The 17500-nt window shown below is 39.5% G+C and overlaps 1 protein-coding gene across 1 annotated transcript; it reads right to left on the bottom strand.

Moving 5' to 3' along the window:
* Positions 1–3432: 3432 nt before the first annotated feature.
* LOC138024021 (mucin-like protein) lies at positions 3433–17066 on the bottom strand. Its single transcript, XM_068871145.1, has 5 exons — positions 16977–17066; positions 10343–10441; positions 9410–9577; positions 6769–6939; positions 3433–4404 (listed from the first exon to the last, which is right to left on the bottom strand). Exons 2-5 carry the CDS (start codon positions 10413–10415, stop codon positions 4262–4264), a joined length of 555 nt encoding a protein of 184 aa, XP_068727246.1. The 5' UTR covers positions 10416–10441; positions 16977–17066; the 3' UTR covers positions 3433–4261.
* Between the last annotated feature and the right edge of the window lie 434 nt (positions 17067–17500).

A 17500-nucleotide genomic window follows, 5' to 3' on the forward strand; every position in this document is an offset into this window, starting at 1 on the left:
TTGTCTTGTTTATCCAATTGACGTTCCATTCTTGAGCTCCATAAGGGTATATTTTGTTTAAAGATGCACTAAAACGCCACGCGCGTTACAATGACTTTCGACGCCACTGCAGGTTTAATAATTAAATGTTCTCCTGTGTGCACCAGGGAAATCGACGCATTACCCCAGCCCCCTCAAACCTAACAAAATACGCACAGAAGACTCTATGCACAAAGACACCACTTAGCAGGGGAGTGACAGGCAAGACTTTTCCCGACACGAAAAAAAAAAAACAAAAATTAAATAACCCACGAAATGAAACCCAGATTCCGACTGGTTTTGGCTACCCAGTAATGATTTCAGACCAAACTGGACTCCACTCGGTGCAATCACCATTATAAACCACCCCTGATAAGGCCACTCGTAAGACTGTCGAATAATAATAATAATAATAATAATAATAATAATAATAATAATAATCAGTTAAATTCCTCTCTTTGTAGCTTAACAGCTAAATTAAAAAAGTGGTCAAAGTACTAATAAGATATTATACATTATCATGAAACATCTTACTAGAAATATCTATGTGTAATAAATTTGTCGAGACGGATAGTAGAGGCCATGCCGATCTTTCTGATGGTGCCTGAACGTACATTGTATCCATGGGACACAATTGTGTGCTGTGGTAGCAAGTTAGCAAGGACACCGGTGTCCCGAACTTTCTGGATAAACTTAGTCCATGCTGCGGCACGCCGATCCGAGATAGTACAAAGACCACAGTGCACAAGTGCGCCCCTGAAGGGAAGCCCAGGAAATACTATCTCTAAGGCTTTTTGGGTCTTGAATAGTAACTCAGTAAGTTGCATTCATTATTTTTCGAATCAGAGTCAAAGCATGTCTGATTGTCAACCCGATAAACTTTGACTGGTCTCATGAAACAACATAATCTCTGGCTAATTCAATTCTTCGTGAGGCTACTTTTCGTTCTTGGGGTATTAGGCATTTCATGCATGAGTCGAGGTATATGAGAAGGTATAGGGAAATCTGTCATTTAGGTATTTGAAAGAGGCGTTCATTAAAATATTTCAAACACATATACATTACGACTGGGCTGCTTTAATTTATTAAAAGCTACATATGAAAAATGACAATGGAAGGTATACGAAAGGGGTACCTTTTCTGTCAAAAATGGTTTATAAAAGGGTAAGGGGTCGGACCTCAGGGCGGAGCCTACCCGTATAATTTTTTTAGTACCCACCCCCCCCCCCCCCCACCCGGAGGTAAGTTGTAATTCGTATTATCCCACAGATTCTTTCTGAGCGCTAGTTGTAGAAATGCCTCAGACATAGAAATGAGTCCACACAAGAATTGACAAAAACTCGGACTAGGGTGGGAATCGAACCCAGGAATTCCGGACTAGATGCTCTAACAATTTATAAGTGAGCAACGATGCCAGAAATTTAAAATGTACAAAGTACAGATAAATGAAGCCGCTATCTGCTGGCGTCGTGGCGCTGTATATACGTGTTTACTAACATAAGGCGCCACGAAGAGTATCTTTGCTTTTCACCCAAAGCTTTAATAGCAAACGTGTTTTGGAATACAGATTAAAAGCGTCACAAAATGTGGACTCAGTCAACTGAGCTTGCAAATGACCTGACATTCAAGACCCGCAAATGGCCGAACCATTCACTCATTCAGTTGGTAATGGCGGCGGCTGAAAATGACTGGTTTGTTAGTTTTGGAAGAGTCCCATTTTTTTTTTACACTTTCGAATATTATGTCTTCGAATAAATGACAAAAAGAATCACCCAAGCGAACTCAGAGGTTCATATTCGTATTGGATTAGCGGTTTCACTTTTCACTGCCCTAAACCATTGAAGCAGACCAGATAAAAGTTGTTTTCGATCCGATGTGAGAGTTCTTCGTGAGCATGTTTCGTCAATTCACGTTATGAGTTTAATTGACATCAATAAAGGAGAAAACTTTTGTTCAATGGCTGGTTTGCACTGGCGATATGTCAAGAAATCTTTGTCGCCTTTGTCAGCGCTGTTGATATGTGTCGTAAACGGCTACTTTGTGAGCAGTAAATTTCGTACTTTATTAATTTCCGGTGAATAGTAAAAAGGTAATTTTGTTCTCCTTGTGAAACGTGATTTGAGTAAAGCCGTGATTACCTACGAGTTGCTCGCTTTTACCTCTGACTAGGTCCTAGTCCATTACGGAAAAACTAAAACAAAACGGATTCATGGGGTGACTACGGACTCCACTAACCGTTCCCTTCTAGCAGAGGTATCTTTTCTTTTGCGTTCACTGGGCTGACGATTACGGGAAAAGAGATCTCTGCCATAGGTCGAAACTCACTATGATCCAACCGCCGTCCACAACCTTTGACGGCATTGTTCCAAACGCACGCCCCATGGTGTGTTTGCTGACTGTGACTTGAGCCCGCTGTATCTCGCGCATTCTTTAACAGTAATTCAACTGTTGTTCAGTTAGCCCGCACAACATATGAAGTATCACGTGAGGCTTTGGTCGCTAAGTAACCGCCGCGCATGCTCAACACAGTGAGTTTCGACTCATGGCAGAGGTCTATTTTCCTGTGACGAGTGTACTCGTCAGCCCAGCGGACGTAAAAGAAGCGAGACCTCTGATAGGAGGGAACACTAACCGCTACAACTTGCTCATTATGCTTCGCGAATGCACGCATTAAAAAGTATATAAAGGATTATTTGTTGCGGGAAATGCCCGATAGGGATTTTTCGATATATTAAAATTCAGCTTGAAAGAGAGGTTTAGGGGACAAGGACAAAGGAAAGTGGAAGATATGCAAATATTTTTCACATCTATTCCAACGTGTTTCTATTGTTTTTGTCCTCACTGCCTCACTATCAAGCTGAGTATTTGGTATTTCGAAAATGGCCTATTCATGGTTAAAGAAATCTGTGTAAAGAGGATGACCCACGGATATTCGGAAATTAACGGAGTGCTCCTTTGCATTTGTCGAACCTTCGACCTTCCGACTTAGATAGTTCGGATGCTCGGCCAATGAGCTACAGGATACTCGTGAGAGATGCCCATGAATTAAACCAGATTCAGGGAACAACTGTCCTGAGCCCGGTCAACTTTTTAGTGAAAGTTTCTTTTGCATATTTTTGTTTTTCGAGATTGACTTCATCTAAATGTAAAGATTGCCGAACATCAGCATTGAACAGCATTTGGTAGTAGAGAAATAAACACCTTGGTTAATTTTTAAATCTAGGATTAGCGTTAATTAATCGGCTTTCGTAAAAAGTGAAATTATACGCGTAGTTAAAGATAATTCAGTATCTGTAAATTTTATCGATTAAAGCAAAGTTGCATGTCATGCCGGAGACTGGGAGGGAAATTAGCCAACGTTAACAACAATCCGTCATTCGCGATCGACAATCAAATATAGGCAGAAGAAAACCATTGTTATGCCATATTTAATCTTTATTTCCTGCACTAAGGATAGCCTACCAAAAAATTTCCGTTGTTTAATTCTTGCTCATTTTTAGACTGCGTGAAATTTTGGACAATCCCTCCTTTCTTCTGCCTCTTCAAATTCATTTTCGCTTAGGCTTAGCTAAAAGAGCCAAAAAAATCTGTAAAATGCGTTAAAAATTAATTGGAATTAGAAGAAAATAATGTTTTTGCTTATAAAAGAGTGAGCAGAACGAAGACGTTTCATGGCTTCATGCACAGCGGTTGTACCATTCAGTTACGTATCCCACAACTCTGTTACAGTTAGTTATGGCAGAGGCGGACTAACATTCTCACTGAAAAATTACATAGCTGTTATGTAGGTGGCTTCTTATAACTTATAAGGATCTTTAAACGTTGGTATTTTGCATTGAAATTTTGGGATTTTTCGGAAAAATTTTAAGATTTTAAGAAAAAAAAAAAGAAATTTTTAGAACATTTTTTTGGAGATTATCAGGATAGATTTTAAGGCGATTTTTCGGATTATTGTAGCTAAGCGAATTTTCGCTTCCAAATCTTTTGCTTAATTCATCAGTAATACCAAATTACTCAGCTGAGGCAAACTGCGACAAAACTCCACTGAAACCGTTGCTTCGTCAGCTGTACTAGAGATCAAAATATCAACATGAGATAATTTATCAGTTTGTTCAAACTCAATTTCAAAAGTGGAAATAAATGATTTCCATTATAGGTTGTGGATGATTGTCCAAGAGTTGCTTAATCTTGTCACTGAGGGCGCGGCTGTGAAAAGATTGAGTGTAAGCGCTTCTAGGACCATTCAAAGACATTTATCTTGCGCCTGGTTAAATCTCAAGCCAGCAGGGCAATTTCTGTAGTAAATAAGCCCATTGCTGCAGGTTATGAATCCAAAGGGATTGTTAGGATCAGTGTAGTCTCCATTCCACTTTCCCTTGCAGAACGCTAAAAAAAGCAAACAAATCTTTTATTTATGAATGATGCGAAACTGAACTCGCGGGCTTGGGAGTGTTAAACGAAAGCCGCAAAAACGCTTTTATAATCCCCTATATTGACCTATTTTAGCCGAAGGTCGACGTTAACATGGGACAACTTGCCATGCGAGTGCGAAACAAACTTCCGAGCTATCATCGGTCTCACTGGTCATCTTCGAGTCCTTGCCCGACATGTTCTACGATGTGCATTGCTTGTAACCCATCATAGTTGTATTCGATGAAAGAAAGTGATTAAGGACGGTGCCTTCTATTGTTATTGCGCATACGTTCTGCGCATCTAGAGATACTCGGATTTCCTATCTGTGATGCTTACTAATACAGGGATATTTTTGCGCGGTTTAAAACTATCCGGATAAAGTAGATCTTAGTAAGTGTCCTTGGTATCCAAAAAGAAAATTGGGGGTAACCATGCATTTTTGAGAGATAATTAAGCTTCAATTTGAGAAAGAATGCGATACACTGCTTTGTATTTATTCATCAATTATCTCTGAAAACTGCGTGGTTACCCCTAATTTTATTTTTGGATTTCAACAACACTTGTTAAGATCTACATTATTTTCCTGCATAATCACACACCGGGGAAAAAATATCTTTAATTAGTAGGCACCGTCCTTAATGGAGCCCATAATAACACGACCACCGTCCTCAGCATCTATCGATGGAGAGATTATATTTGGATACTTCTGAGTCCTACATAAATCACAAATCTAACAGGTTTTGTACCGGAGCGCAGAGCTGGCGTAGTGGTGAGAGCACTCGCCTTCCCCCAATGGGACTTGGGTTCAATTCCCAGACTCAGTGAGTGTCATGTGTGAGGTGAGTTTGTTGGTTCTCTACAGTCAGCTCTGCTTCGGATACTCTGGTTTTCGCCTCCCTTCAAACACAATCATTTGATTTGATTTGCGTTAATTTGTCGGTTTACAGTTTCCCCAATTAGCGCTCCACTGCTAGAAGACTAGCCTCCCTTTCCCTTTTTTGCAACAACATTAACTATGGTTTACTAGTCTTGTTGATCTGCTAAAATTACCGATGATCTCTTGCAACTTCTGCCGAGTTTGTTTTGTTTTGTTTTTGGATTTCGAGAACCTTTCTCAAAACAGCTGCATATAGTTAACGACCTTAGAGATAGCTACACCAAATTTTTAAGATTATTCCTCCTTCTATTTGTTAGACAAAGATGTCCAAGTGCTGGAACTGGTAAACCTAAACAAAGTCATGATTCTGAATTCTGAAGGTTTTATGAAAGTTCTGATTATTTAAAAAATGAGTCAAAACTTGAAAAAGACATTGAAGCAAAAATGAATCGGTTAATCGCTTGGAAGGAAGAAGACACAAACGGTATGCATTTGTATTAAGTGACCATTAACAAACTTCTTAGCTTGAAAACTCCGTGAGTCGTCCGGGCGTGTCACATAATGTTAGTTCAAAAACTGCTAGATTTGTGATTTATGTAGGGAAAGTTCCAGAAGCTGCCAGATTTCAATTTTTCATAACTTGACTCTGGTCTGGGGCCCGTTTCTCGAAAGTCCCGAACACTTTTTGGGACCGAAAAGCCATTTGTGAAATTGCCAACCGCTTGTTTTGGAAAGCCGATCTTTTAACGTGTTTTCAAGGTAACAAAAAGAAAAATAACTGTGAGGTTTAAAGACTTAAATCTCTTGCTTTCTTGAGATACAAAGGGAATTGCGACACCCGAAAATGGCCTGTAAAGTTTCGGGACTTTCGAGAAACGCATCCCTGGGGCCCGTTTCTCAAGAACGGAGAGGATTTAAGTCATCAAAGTTCACAGTCATTTTTCTCTTTATTATTACCTTTTAAACATGTTAAAAGATTGACTTTCCAAAACGAGCGTTTGGCAGTTTCGCAAATGGCTTTTCGGGCCCGAGAAACAGGCCCCAGATCTCTCTCGTGACCACGTGCACATGTCTGAACAATTGCTGTGATACGCCGGACAGAGCGCAGGCTACATGTAGCCAGTAAGTCTCAATTTTCATCATCGCAGTATATACTGCAGAAAATCATCACGAATCATGAAATTTATTTGTGTAAAGTGTATTTAACACTGAGGTGCTAATTGCACACAAATTATAGAAATAGAGTCAACACATATCAAATCATAGGTAGTTTTTTGAGAAAAGGGGAAAACCAGAGTACCCATAAAAAAACTCTTTGAAGCAAACTAGAGAACCAACAAGCTCAACCCACCTAGGACGCCGAATCTGGGAATCAAACCCGGGCCACATAGGTAGAAAGTGAGTACTCTCACCACTGAGCCATCCCTTCTTCAAATGATACAGGGTGAGTGTTTACTTACATCCTGGGCAACTCTGTTGAATACATGTCCTAAATTCTGTTCTTGGTCCTGTACAATTTTTTCCGCCTCCGGATGGTGGGGGATTTGTACAGGTACGAGTCCTGTACTGATGTCCCTCCCCACAAGTAACAGAACAGACAGACCACGCACTCCAGGCAGACCAACCTCCGTCTGGGAATTTAAAAAGACAAAATTGTTAATAAATTGAGTTCCTTTGGGGTTATTAGGAAGCCATAATAGTGACCGGCAAGCTGTAAGTTTGGGATTAGTTTAAACAACATTCCGGACATGATTTTAGGTGTAACAGTCAACTCTCTCAGCTTAATTTGTCATCTTCACTTTTTTATAGGCGAATCTTTACTGACGTCATTGTTTACATTTTGTCGCATGAGGGGCGGATACAGAATATTTATTAGGAGGGGTTGCACCACTAAAGAATGGCGTATGCGACTGGTACGCACCCCCAGCACCCCCCTCCCCCCCCCCCCCCCCGTAGATCTGCCCCTACTCACTAACATTCGAGTTTGCTCACAGAAAGCATCATGCTATTCACAAATTGCTCTTCAAAGGTAAAAGAGCGTGTTAAGCTCAGTCAAATTTCCAATTTTAAGCCTTTCGGCTTTGAGAACGATGCAGTAATTAGTCGTCAAAAACAGAAAAATTCTTGGGTGGCAAAAGTGTTAATGAGCCCATACATTCTTTGTAAAATTTCGAATTTTAAAAGCATCAGTACTCAGAGATTATCTGGCAAATTGCGCTCAAAGTCTAAGGAGTAGCTCAATAGGTATGCACATTTAACATAGACCGTCATCATAAATTGTGGCTAAGTAATTAATTATTCTTTTGTTTTTATGCTAATCATCCTAACTGGCCTCATAAACGCGAGCAAGATTCAAAAGAATTTTTGTGCCAAAGTGAGGCTAGTTAGGATGAATAGCACAAGGACAAAATAATAATTTCTTGACCGCCATTTATGAAACGGTCTAGTCAGTACTGATTATATGGCTGATAGATTAGAAAACAAATGGATTATGCAAATAATGCTAAAAATGAAAACGAAGATAACCCTATAGGCTGATCTTTCAAATGCCCTTTTTCTTCTTTTCTTTTCTCTTTTCCTGCTTTGAACGGATCCGCAAAGGGAATGTGACTTTCATGATATTTAAAAGTGATGCCGGAGGCAAACCAGTTGGCTTTTTACAAGTGCTGAGAAATTGAATCAGGGGTCACCAGGATCAAATTCAAGGATCTCAAGGTCTCAGGATCTCAAAGCAAGCGCCCTATCCACTGGGCTGCACTGCATCGGCTCTTAAAGTGCTACTGTGATAAAAAATAAAAATTAAAAATTAAAAAAAACACTTCCTTTTTTTCTTCAGATTTTGAAAGTGTGTTTGCTTAACACTTGACTGACAAAATTTTGAGCTTTGATTTTTATCCAAATACTGTTTACTTTGAGAGCACGATCTGTCATTACTCACGTGCAAAACTGACCGATTGGACCTCAAGGCCTGGCCAAACTCTCGCAACATTTCAACGCAACATCTTGCAACATTTTTGGGCACAACATGTTGCATACGTGTGATATGTTGCAACATGTTCGATGCATGCATGCATGCGTGCTAGGTCCACTTGTTGCGCGCCAGGGACCTGGGGCACATAAACATTGACATGTTGCGGTGAAAATGTTGAGAATGTTACGTGCGTTTGGCCAGCCCTTTCAACACATGTCGCAATATCATGCAACAATGTTGCAAGATGTTGCGTTGAAGTGCTGCGAGTGTTTGGCCAGGCCTTCATAGGGTTGGATGTAGGGAAAAGTGACGTCATTTACTCGCCAGCTTAAAGTACAGGTTATTATATATACAAAACACAATTCTATGGGAGACTTAAGGAAATCTTCTTTTGAAACTGCGGTGTCTGAATCTTCAGTGGTGAAGCGGAAAGAAGCAGTTCCTATAAAGTAGAAACTCTGGGTTCAAATCCAATCCCCGGACGTGATTTTTATTTCCTTATTTTCTCTGCTATCACACGTCCTGGGACGATACGATAACAGTAAATTCGTAGCAAATTACGAATTAATGATAATGGTTAATTTAGAGAAGAGATCACGTTGAATTAGATGCACGCCCAATTTTGACATCCAACACAAAAAGAGTGGCCCTTTAAGTCTTAAGCGTTTGCTAGATATTTCCAACAATTAGGTAAAGGTTAGCGTTATTTTTGGCTTATATAGGGTAAATGCAGCCGTTTAGCCCTACGTGAGCTAAGGAGTTTTTGGCATGGATAGAATACCATCCAGGTCATCTGATGACGTAATTCGGAGGACTGGGGAGAAAAATTTCAACGCCGAAACCCACAACCGCGCGAGGCCTTATTTTCGAATTCAACATGGCAGAGGCGAGGTTAGAACTCGTCGGGTCCACTTGAATGTTCATTCAATAACAGGAAATGTGGTAGCCACAGAATGATCTGTTGAGTTTTGCCGATGGAAATACTGCAAGAAGTTTGGAAAGAACATCTAAGGCTGCGCGCGGTTGTGGGATACGGCGTTAAAATTTCTCTTCCCAGTCCCCCAAATTAGGTCACCAGATCACCTAGATGATAATGCATGATTATTCCACAAACTAATGTCTTTAAAAACCTTGGTAGCAGGGAACGTTGTAATCGCATTCATCTGTCTTCTCGTTAAACTTCAGTCCAGCTGGGCAAGGCATTTTATACTCGATGCCATTCGAACAGGAAATGAATCCATAGCAATTGTTGGGATTCCTGTAGTCACCATTGGCTTTGCCAATACAGCTAAATCCACCTGAAAGATGTGAAAAACTGTCAAATATCTGTCAGTACGACAGGTAAAGGGAAATTACAGCTCTAAGAACTGGACTGCTGGCAGTGCTTTTCTGGATAGTCGAGAGGGCGCCGCGCAAAGAGGTCTAAAACTGGAGCTGACAACCAGCGGGAGACTTGGGGAGAGGCCTCTCCACCAGTCCTTTCTCGTTTCTTCTCCTCGCTCCACTCTCGCCACTATATGCACGTTCCTCTTACTTTAAGTGCCTATGAAGTAAAAAAATATCTTTTCCTTATTTTAAAGACTTTTCAAACTGGTGAAGAATGGCTCTCTATTTTGGAGTCATATCTTCTATCGTTTCCGAGATATTCAAGTTTTTGTGCAAAAATTGATGACGTCACAAACTGTCCACATGACTGTAATAAATCCCAAAATTTTCTCTATGTTTTAGCAAATTTAAAATCAAAATTACCTAAGATCGGGGACAATCAGAGAAATGTAGACGTTGGTTTTCAAATTACAGTGATGGGGATCAGTTCACCCAAATTAAACTTGCCTAAAATGGTCTAGTTTTCGTAGCATTCAGTTCAGACAAGGAAGAACCAGAATTCTTTTAAATTACATTATTTTCCCACAAAGCGAGACCCTTTCAGAGGAGAATATGTAGTCTAGTTCTGAGTTTGTCCATAGTAAAAGTAGTTTATTGTAGTTTTCTGGAATTGAATTGAAAAGAATTCGATACCAAAATAGACAATTAGATTCCTTAGGCCAAAGGAAGTTGCATACCTTCAATCGGCTCTGCAAATGCCAAAAGTAGAATGCTCATAATTGAGCCGAGACAAATCGTACCAAAGATCATCTTGTCCACTAGTTAACAGTAAGTACCTGTAAGTTTTGAAATTAGAAAACCATAGCAAAATTTAAATATTAAAAACAAGGTTTATTTAATTAGTCAAAACTGAGCTGACTGCTGATAGAAAGGTTGTCCACAAGATGTTCAAAATTTTCCAGAAAGGGGCCACGGAGAGGGAGAGGATTATCCATAATTTGTGGGGCGTTTAATAAAACAATTATTCCACTCGCGCTACCTCGGCGCCACGCACCTCGTCGGCTCATATGCAACGCGCGCTCGCGGAATACCTAATTGTTAAATAGACAATAAGTGAAGGAGAGAGACTTTCAGTGTTGGCTTGTTACAACTGCGTTTGGGCTACAGATCATTTCCAAATGATATCTTAGCAAGATATCAACAGTACTGATCGTATGCACGTTTTGCGGGTCTATCTACTTGTAGCGAGAAGCAGACGACCTCGAGTAACCGCCGCATTTGGGACAAAAAGCAAAGAAGGACCGCCCCAGAATAAGCGTAGCGTTCCCTTTACAGTGTTTATTCGAGGAATCTCATCAAATTAATAACAATAATCATAATAATAATAATAATAATAATCATAATAATAATAATAATAAATTGTAACTCTAACACAGCATGGGGTATTTCTTTGCATCAAAACTGATGTTCTTCAATTGTTTATTTTGGCAAATTTGCGGTCCGAAACTGCGTTTTTCAAATGCAGATGGATTGTCCTGAATTTTTGGTCGAAACGGACAAATTTTGTCCCAGGGTAAAAACAGGCCAAAAATTGGTCAAATGAAAAAGTGGAGGGATACAGTCACGCGAACGTGTATTTTGACATGTCACGGCCGGTCGCAATACATTCACAAGACGTCAAATACGAATTTGCTTTGCTAAACAATTCTAGATCTTCGGTCGGCGTAGGTCAAGCCGAGACTGGTTATAGGTCTTGGAAGGTTTCGGGAGATATGAATTGTATCTGAGAACTCGGTTTCTGTCTCACAGAGGGCTGAATCCCACGCGTCATAACTTGATTTCGAATGATTTGTTGTTTAGAAAAACTGCACATCACGAGCAACATTCCTGTCTGAATTTGTGCCAAATTTAAGAGCAACAGGCATGCCAAAAGGTGAAGGATTTTGGCATACTCCATTTTTCCGCGAAATGAATGTTTGGCGCGCCTGTTGCAAAGTCGAATGGTTGACAGATTTGTTGACCATTAGTGGTTTCAGTGCGGACACAAAGTACGCAGACAAAAATTGTCCTGACAATTTTTGTGCATTCGTTTGGCCCAGGGCAATTCAAAATTTGTCTGCTAGGAGGAGAGGCCCTTAATCTCCGAACAGAAATATTTCCGTAAGGTGTCCAATTTTTAAATAAGCGGCGCCCTCAAATTAGCGCGGCGCTTATTCGAGAAATACAGTATATACCTTATTCCAAAACGGCGGCCATTTTAGTATTCTTTTGCTTGATTGCAAATTGGCCTTTTTGGCCTCGTTGAAGGTTAAATGTTCTTTTAAATTTTGCGTTTGAAAGCAGGGCCATAAGGGCCAATTGAATTTGCAACGAAACAAAGGAATAATAAAAAGGCGGCCATTTTGGAATAAGACTTAACTAATTAGAAAAAGGTGATTAGGATAAGGTGCACTGACCACTGACTTCGTTTGTTTGTTACACATTGGCAATTTCTACGCCGAGAGAAGATATTTTAATATCTTGTTGAAACAAGCCAATGCCAGACCACTTCAAAGTGTGTATTGTTTTTTCGAAGCGGTCCGGAATCCAAAGGCATTAATTCGATTGGTCAAGGCCTTGCTTTCCAGAAGAATGGCTGTCAAATGCATTACAGACCTCCACTTTTGGACCACTCTTACATGTACCAGGAAAACGGTGCATCAGTGATTTCCTGAGTGAGTGAATGAATGAATGAATGAATGAATGAATGAATGAATGAATGAATGAATGAATGAATGAATGAATGAATGAATGAATGAATGAATGAATGAATGAATGAATGAATGAATGAATGAATGAATGAATGAATGAATGAATGAATGAATGGATGGATGGATGGATGGATGAATGGATGAGTGAGTGAGTGAGTGAGTGAATCAATCAATCAATCAATCAATCAATCAATCAATCAATCAATCAATCAATCAATCACTAAACTAGCTGGGTTTAGTTCGTCCGTATAAGGAAAAATTGTGCTTTCGGCATCGAGAATAGTCTGAAGTGTCAGCCGTCTCCTCGCCCAAACCCGCTAAAGGGGAGAGGAGACGGCTGACACTTCAGACTACATCGAGAAGAAATGGGGAAAAATATTTCTCATAATGACTTCCTGAAGGTAGAGGAGTCGTTCTTGACGCATTAGAGGTGGTCTTCTTTTCCAGCTAAATATAACCGGCGTGCCCAATCGATAAAAATTGATCATCAGAGGACAATCGATATAATCAATATAATTGATAATACTTAATCAATTATTATCAATTGCTTCAATTAATCGATAAAGATCGATACTCACAATACAAATCCTCGTAATTGCTATCGATTATATCGATTGTCATCAATCTCAAGCGGCAAGTCTTAAAAGAGGATACTTTCAGGCAAGTACAGCGTTCGTGTCAGGCCGGCTATGGATATGATATTGATAGAGTGTGTTATCAAAGGGTACCATGAGTATGGGTTTACTGTAACAGCACGTGGAGAAGAAAATTGATAGCCGTGGCGATTCCTTCCACGTGGTGAGTTGCAAAGGACAGTTCGGACAAATTCAAAAGGAACTTGTAAAACCCCTAGGCTGACCTCTAGATCTACATTTTGTATTCCTTCCGTAAGAACAAACTATGGTAGATTTAATCTTGAAGAATCTCTTAACAGTCATAGCCTTTGGAACTTTAAACGGTCCTTAAAAAATGACATTCTCGAGACTTATTAATTTTTTTTTCTTTTTCTTGTTGTTGTTGCTGTTGTTTTAATTTTGTTTTCCAATTTTCTTTGAACGATGACTTATGTGTGTGCGTGTGCTTGCTTTTTCTTCATACTTGTGCCTCCATGCAGCAACTGAGAAAAATATTATTTGAAATAGTTTATTAGTTTGCCTCCTAGCCAGATTAGCTCCTTAGTTATATTCTAGGCGGCTTTATACCTTAGAAATGTAATATTGTCCTTTTTTTCTCTCTCTGTTGTCATTGTAAGATATAAATAAAGATGTTGTTGTTGTTGTTGTTGTTGCTGTTGTTGTTGTTGGGCACTTGAAGCGACTATCGAATGGTAAGTATTTCTTGTCAAGTTTCTCTTTAGTTTTTCAAATCGAAGGAATAAACAGATGGTCACCAGAAAATACGCTTACCGGGCGTTTGTACTCGGCTCTTGTACTCATGATTTTTGGCTTGTTATGTTTCGTTTCTTTCAGCACTGTTCGCGGTCCGACATTTCCAGACCGTTGAAATGAAACAAGAGAAATCGATAAAATCGATGAAAATCTATATTCACAAATTTCTTGTTGATCGATTTTCATCGATCGATTCCCGATATTAATTGATTAATTATCATCGATTATATTGATTGATATCGATAATCGGTTTTCACCGATTGGGCACGCCGTGACCAGCGCAAAGTTTACACTCCTCGATCATTGGGAACATTTCATTTCAATTTCCGGTCTTCTACCCGGAAACCATACACAAGGGGAGGAGCTCTTGACGAATTTAACACCATTCAATATGAGGTCAGTCCACTGAGATTGGGTTACTGGAACCAAGCCGAACTTAAAGGGAGAAATAATCCGAGTTAGTTCGAGTTCGAGTTGAAGATCGAGTTAGACTTCGAGTTAGACTTCGAGTTGGATTTCGAGTTGGTTTTCGAGTTGAAGATCGAGTTAGACTTCGATTTGAAATAAATTGACAAGAGGTGAAGGGGAAGATAGGCAAAGACCAAACAAACCAAATAAGCTAATTGAGTTCAGGCGGTTAAACTAAAAGCAGAGCAAGGTTTCCTCTCAGCGCTAACTAGATTTAACCACCGCCGCCTTGAAAAACAAAAGACTAGGCTTCGTAAGAAGAAAGGAAAAACTGTCCGAAAGGGCACTCCTAAGAGAGGGTCTAATACAAGCAAATTACAAAACCAACCGCTGTCGGCGGATATCAGTGTTAAGAGCCTAGCAGCTCTTCTAGGAATGGATTCCGAGAAGGTGCCAACGCTACTGTCAACATTAAAAGCAGCTGTAAGCGTTAAAAACGTTGAAAAGTACACATGTCTTTTCACTAAGTCATGTGATAACACTACCCACAACGAAAGCGCAAAGAAGGGAAAATATAAACTGACAAAGGAAACAAATGAAAACAAAAAAGCGCAATGAACGCAGAAAAGTATCAAACAATTCCCTTACAAACAACAATGGGAATTTTATAAAAAACTTTTCTGAGGAGGTTTTAACTGACACCCAAATTAGCTTATTGACGAAGGGCCTAAAATTTATACCCATTGCCACAGTAAAGAAAAATAAAATAAAGCGCCAGCTCTTACAGCACAATAAAGCCATCGCAAGAAGAATGCGCTTAAAATACATTTTTCATGGGCAAAACAAATCAATCCATCCCTTCTGTGTAAAATCGAATTGGGAACCGCCAGTTCAACCATCAGTAACATTAGAACACTACCTGGAAGAGGTCAAACTTCAAATTGCGGAGATAAAAATAACCAAACCAAAACACAACTTGTCACGCAAAGAACGAAAAGCACTGAACGCTTTGAAACAAAACAAAGATCTAAATTTTAAAAAGGCGGACAAGGGAACCACACTTGTTGTCATGAATAAAAATGATAAAATACAAGAGGGCCAAGTCCAAATCAATGACCTAAACTTGACAAACCCATAGTGAAAGAAACACATACGAAAGTGTCACGCTTGATCTCAGAATTAAGCCGTAACAACTATATCGATGACATGACTAAAAAGTGGTTGTAAACACCATGTCTCCACAGCGAATACCTGAATTCTATACCCTCACTAAAATCCACAAACCTACTCTTGTAGGGAGACCAATAATCTCTAGTTGTAACGGGCCTACAGAAAGAAAATCATTGAAAAGACGAAGATGGGAAAACGAACTTGCCTTGTAACGATGGATGTCACAAGTCTATATACAAATCCCGGAAACAAATATACCGCAAGAAGAGGGAATCACTACAGTATGCAATGCGTACGAGAACTTTCACAAAAATAACCCTCGAATTCCCACTAGGGCACTACATGTAATAACATATTATGCTAATAACACAGTATATATACTGTAACATTTTAAGCCACTAACTATGTATACTGTAACATTTTAAGCCAGTATCTAATGGCTTAATTTCCGGTCGGTATATTACATACTGTAACATTTTAAGCCAGTAATCAACGGCGTATTTATAGTTACAGTCGGTATATAGTTTGTCATACCGACCATAGTTAGTGGCTTAAAATGTTACAGTATATATACTGTAAAAACAACATATTAAGCCGTTATCTAAATGCCCCTTTTAACAGAGATCGTTTTTTGTAATTAGCATATAATTCCCTCCTCCTCGATTTTTTTTTTTTTTATTTTGTTATTTTTATATTTTTAGGACATATCTAACTCGATCTTCAACTCGAAGTCCAACTCGAAGTCTAACTCGAACTCGAACTCGAATGCAAACTCGATGGTTCGGGATTCCCCCGGGGGAATTCCCGAACTTAAACTGAAAACACTTACTAATTAAAATATCTATTCCGTCTGTTTTTATTTACTCACAAAATTCATCAGGGCTGCTGTTGTAATAAAGTGGCGTTCAAAGGTCAAAAGGGAGGAACACGACAACATTGCAGTCATTTTCCTAAAATATGCTCGTTAATTTCCGGGGTCAAATCACAAGTAGTTCACATGACTCAACAGACTGAAAATTTGCTGTTTTAATGGAGTTATTTAGTTCCCTCCAAGAGCTGCTAAAGGCAAAAGCAACACAAAAGAAATCTACAGTGAAAATGCGTGCCTTTCGTGCATAACGGTTATTTTACCTCTTTTAAGTAAAAATATTATGAGACAAAATAGGAAATATTATGTGGATATATCGTAATACGTTACAAACTGCTTTAAAATTTTCTTAGAAAGAAGCTCTGAGAATTTACATACATTGTTAGTTTAATAATTATGCGTGAATTTTATAAGGGAATTTGTGCTGTTATTGGCAGTTAATTTTACAAGTGATCGTCTTTCGAGGCTCATGATACACCGCCCCTAAGGGGCGTAGCCTTGTTGCTTGTGCTTTGTTAAAGCCAATTTCGAATTTACAAGCTAAGTGGGCTGGTTTTAAACATACCAAAGCTGGGTCATACAAAAACTGAGCTGTATCTCATGTGAACTATCGGAAATGATCAATATTGATGAATTTGCCTTCAGGGATTTCGGCAACCGTGACCTGTGAAGATCTCTTAGTAACGTCGTGAATTTCGGCGTGGAAGATTTACGAATTGATGTACTTCTGAAATGCGGACGTATTCATTTGATGCTTAGTCGTGTAGATTGTACACACTACCCTTACCTTCACTGCTGAGGTTGGATGATCTGCTCTGGCGATGATCTTGAAATGACGGGATGCTCCTACTCGATCAGGCTTTTATAGGGTTTCAGGGATTCTCGGAAACCTTTGACCTTAAGTCACTATGTCTCATTTTACAACAATTAAGCTTCTGTCTGCTATAGTTTTATCCCCCCCGGGGGCGGGGGGTACTCCCAGAAATGATGAAGAAGTAGCTTCTTCTAAAGAACATACCCAATTCAAGACTTGAGTGAACAAACCATACCCTAGGCTAAAAAATCATACACTTTGGGCTACCACTGTAGCATATAGGGGAGGACCCCTCTCCCCCACCCCGCCAGGAGTTTTACCTGAATGCAATTTTAAGTCGACCTGTCCTGAAATGGAACGTTGTGAGATCCCAAAACGTTGGCAGACATTTGCTAGCTAGATTACATTGTAGCACCAAAACCGGCAAAGAAAAATAAATAAATAAACGAAATAGCTGTAACTTCTCTTGAGTCTTCTAGTGTCACGAATGGGTATTT

Source organism: Montipora capricornis, chromosome 1, assembly GCF_036669925.1.
Source record: "Montipora capricornis isolate CH-2021 chromosome 1, ASM3666992v2, whole genome shotgun sequence".
Classification (NCBI taxonomy): Eukaryota; Metazoa; Cnidaria; class Anthozoa; order Scleractinia; family Acroporidae; genus Montipora; species Montipora capricornis.

Bases quoted from the DNA above. Each gene is read 5' to 3' on its own strand.
- LOC138024021 (XM_068871145.1), bottom strand. From the start codon at position 10,415: ATGATCTTTGGTACGATTTGTCTCGGCTCAATTATGAGCATTCTACTT. The intron at 9,578-10,342 runs GTATGCAACTTC...CACATCTTTCAG, and splicing joins ATTTGCAGAGCCGATTGAAG to GTGGATTTAGCTGTATTGGC. The intron at 4,405-6,768 runs GTAAGTAAACAC...TGCTTTTTTTAG, and splicing joins TCAACAGAGTTGCCCAGGAT to CGTTCTGCAAGGGAAAGTGG.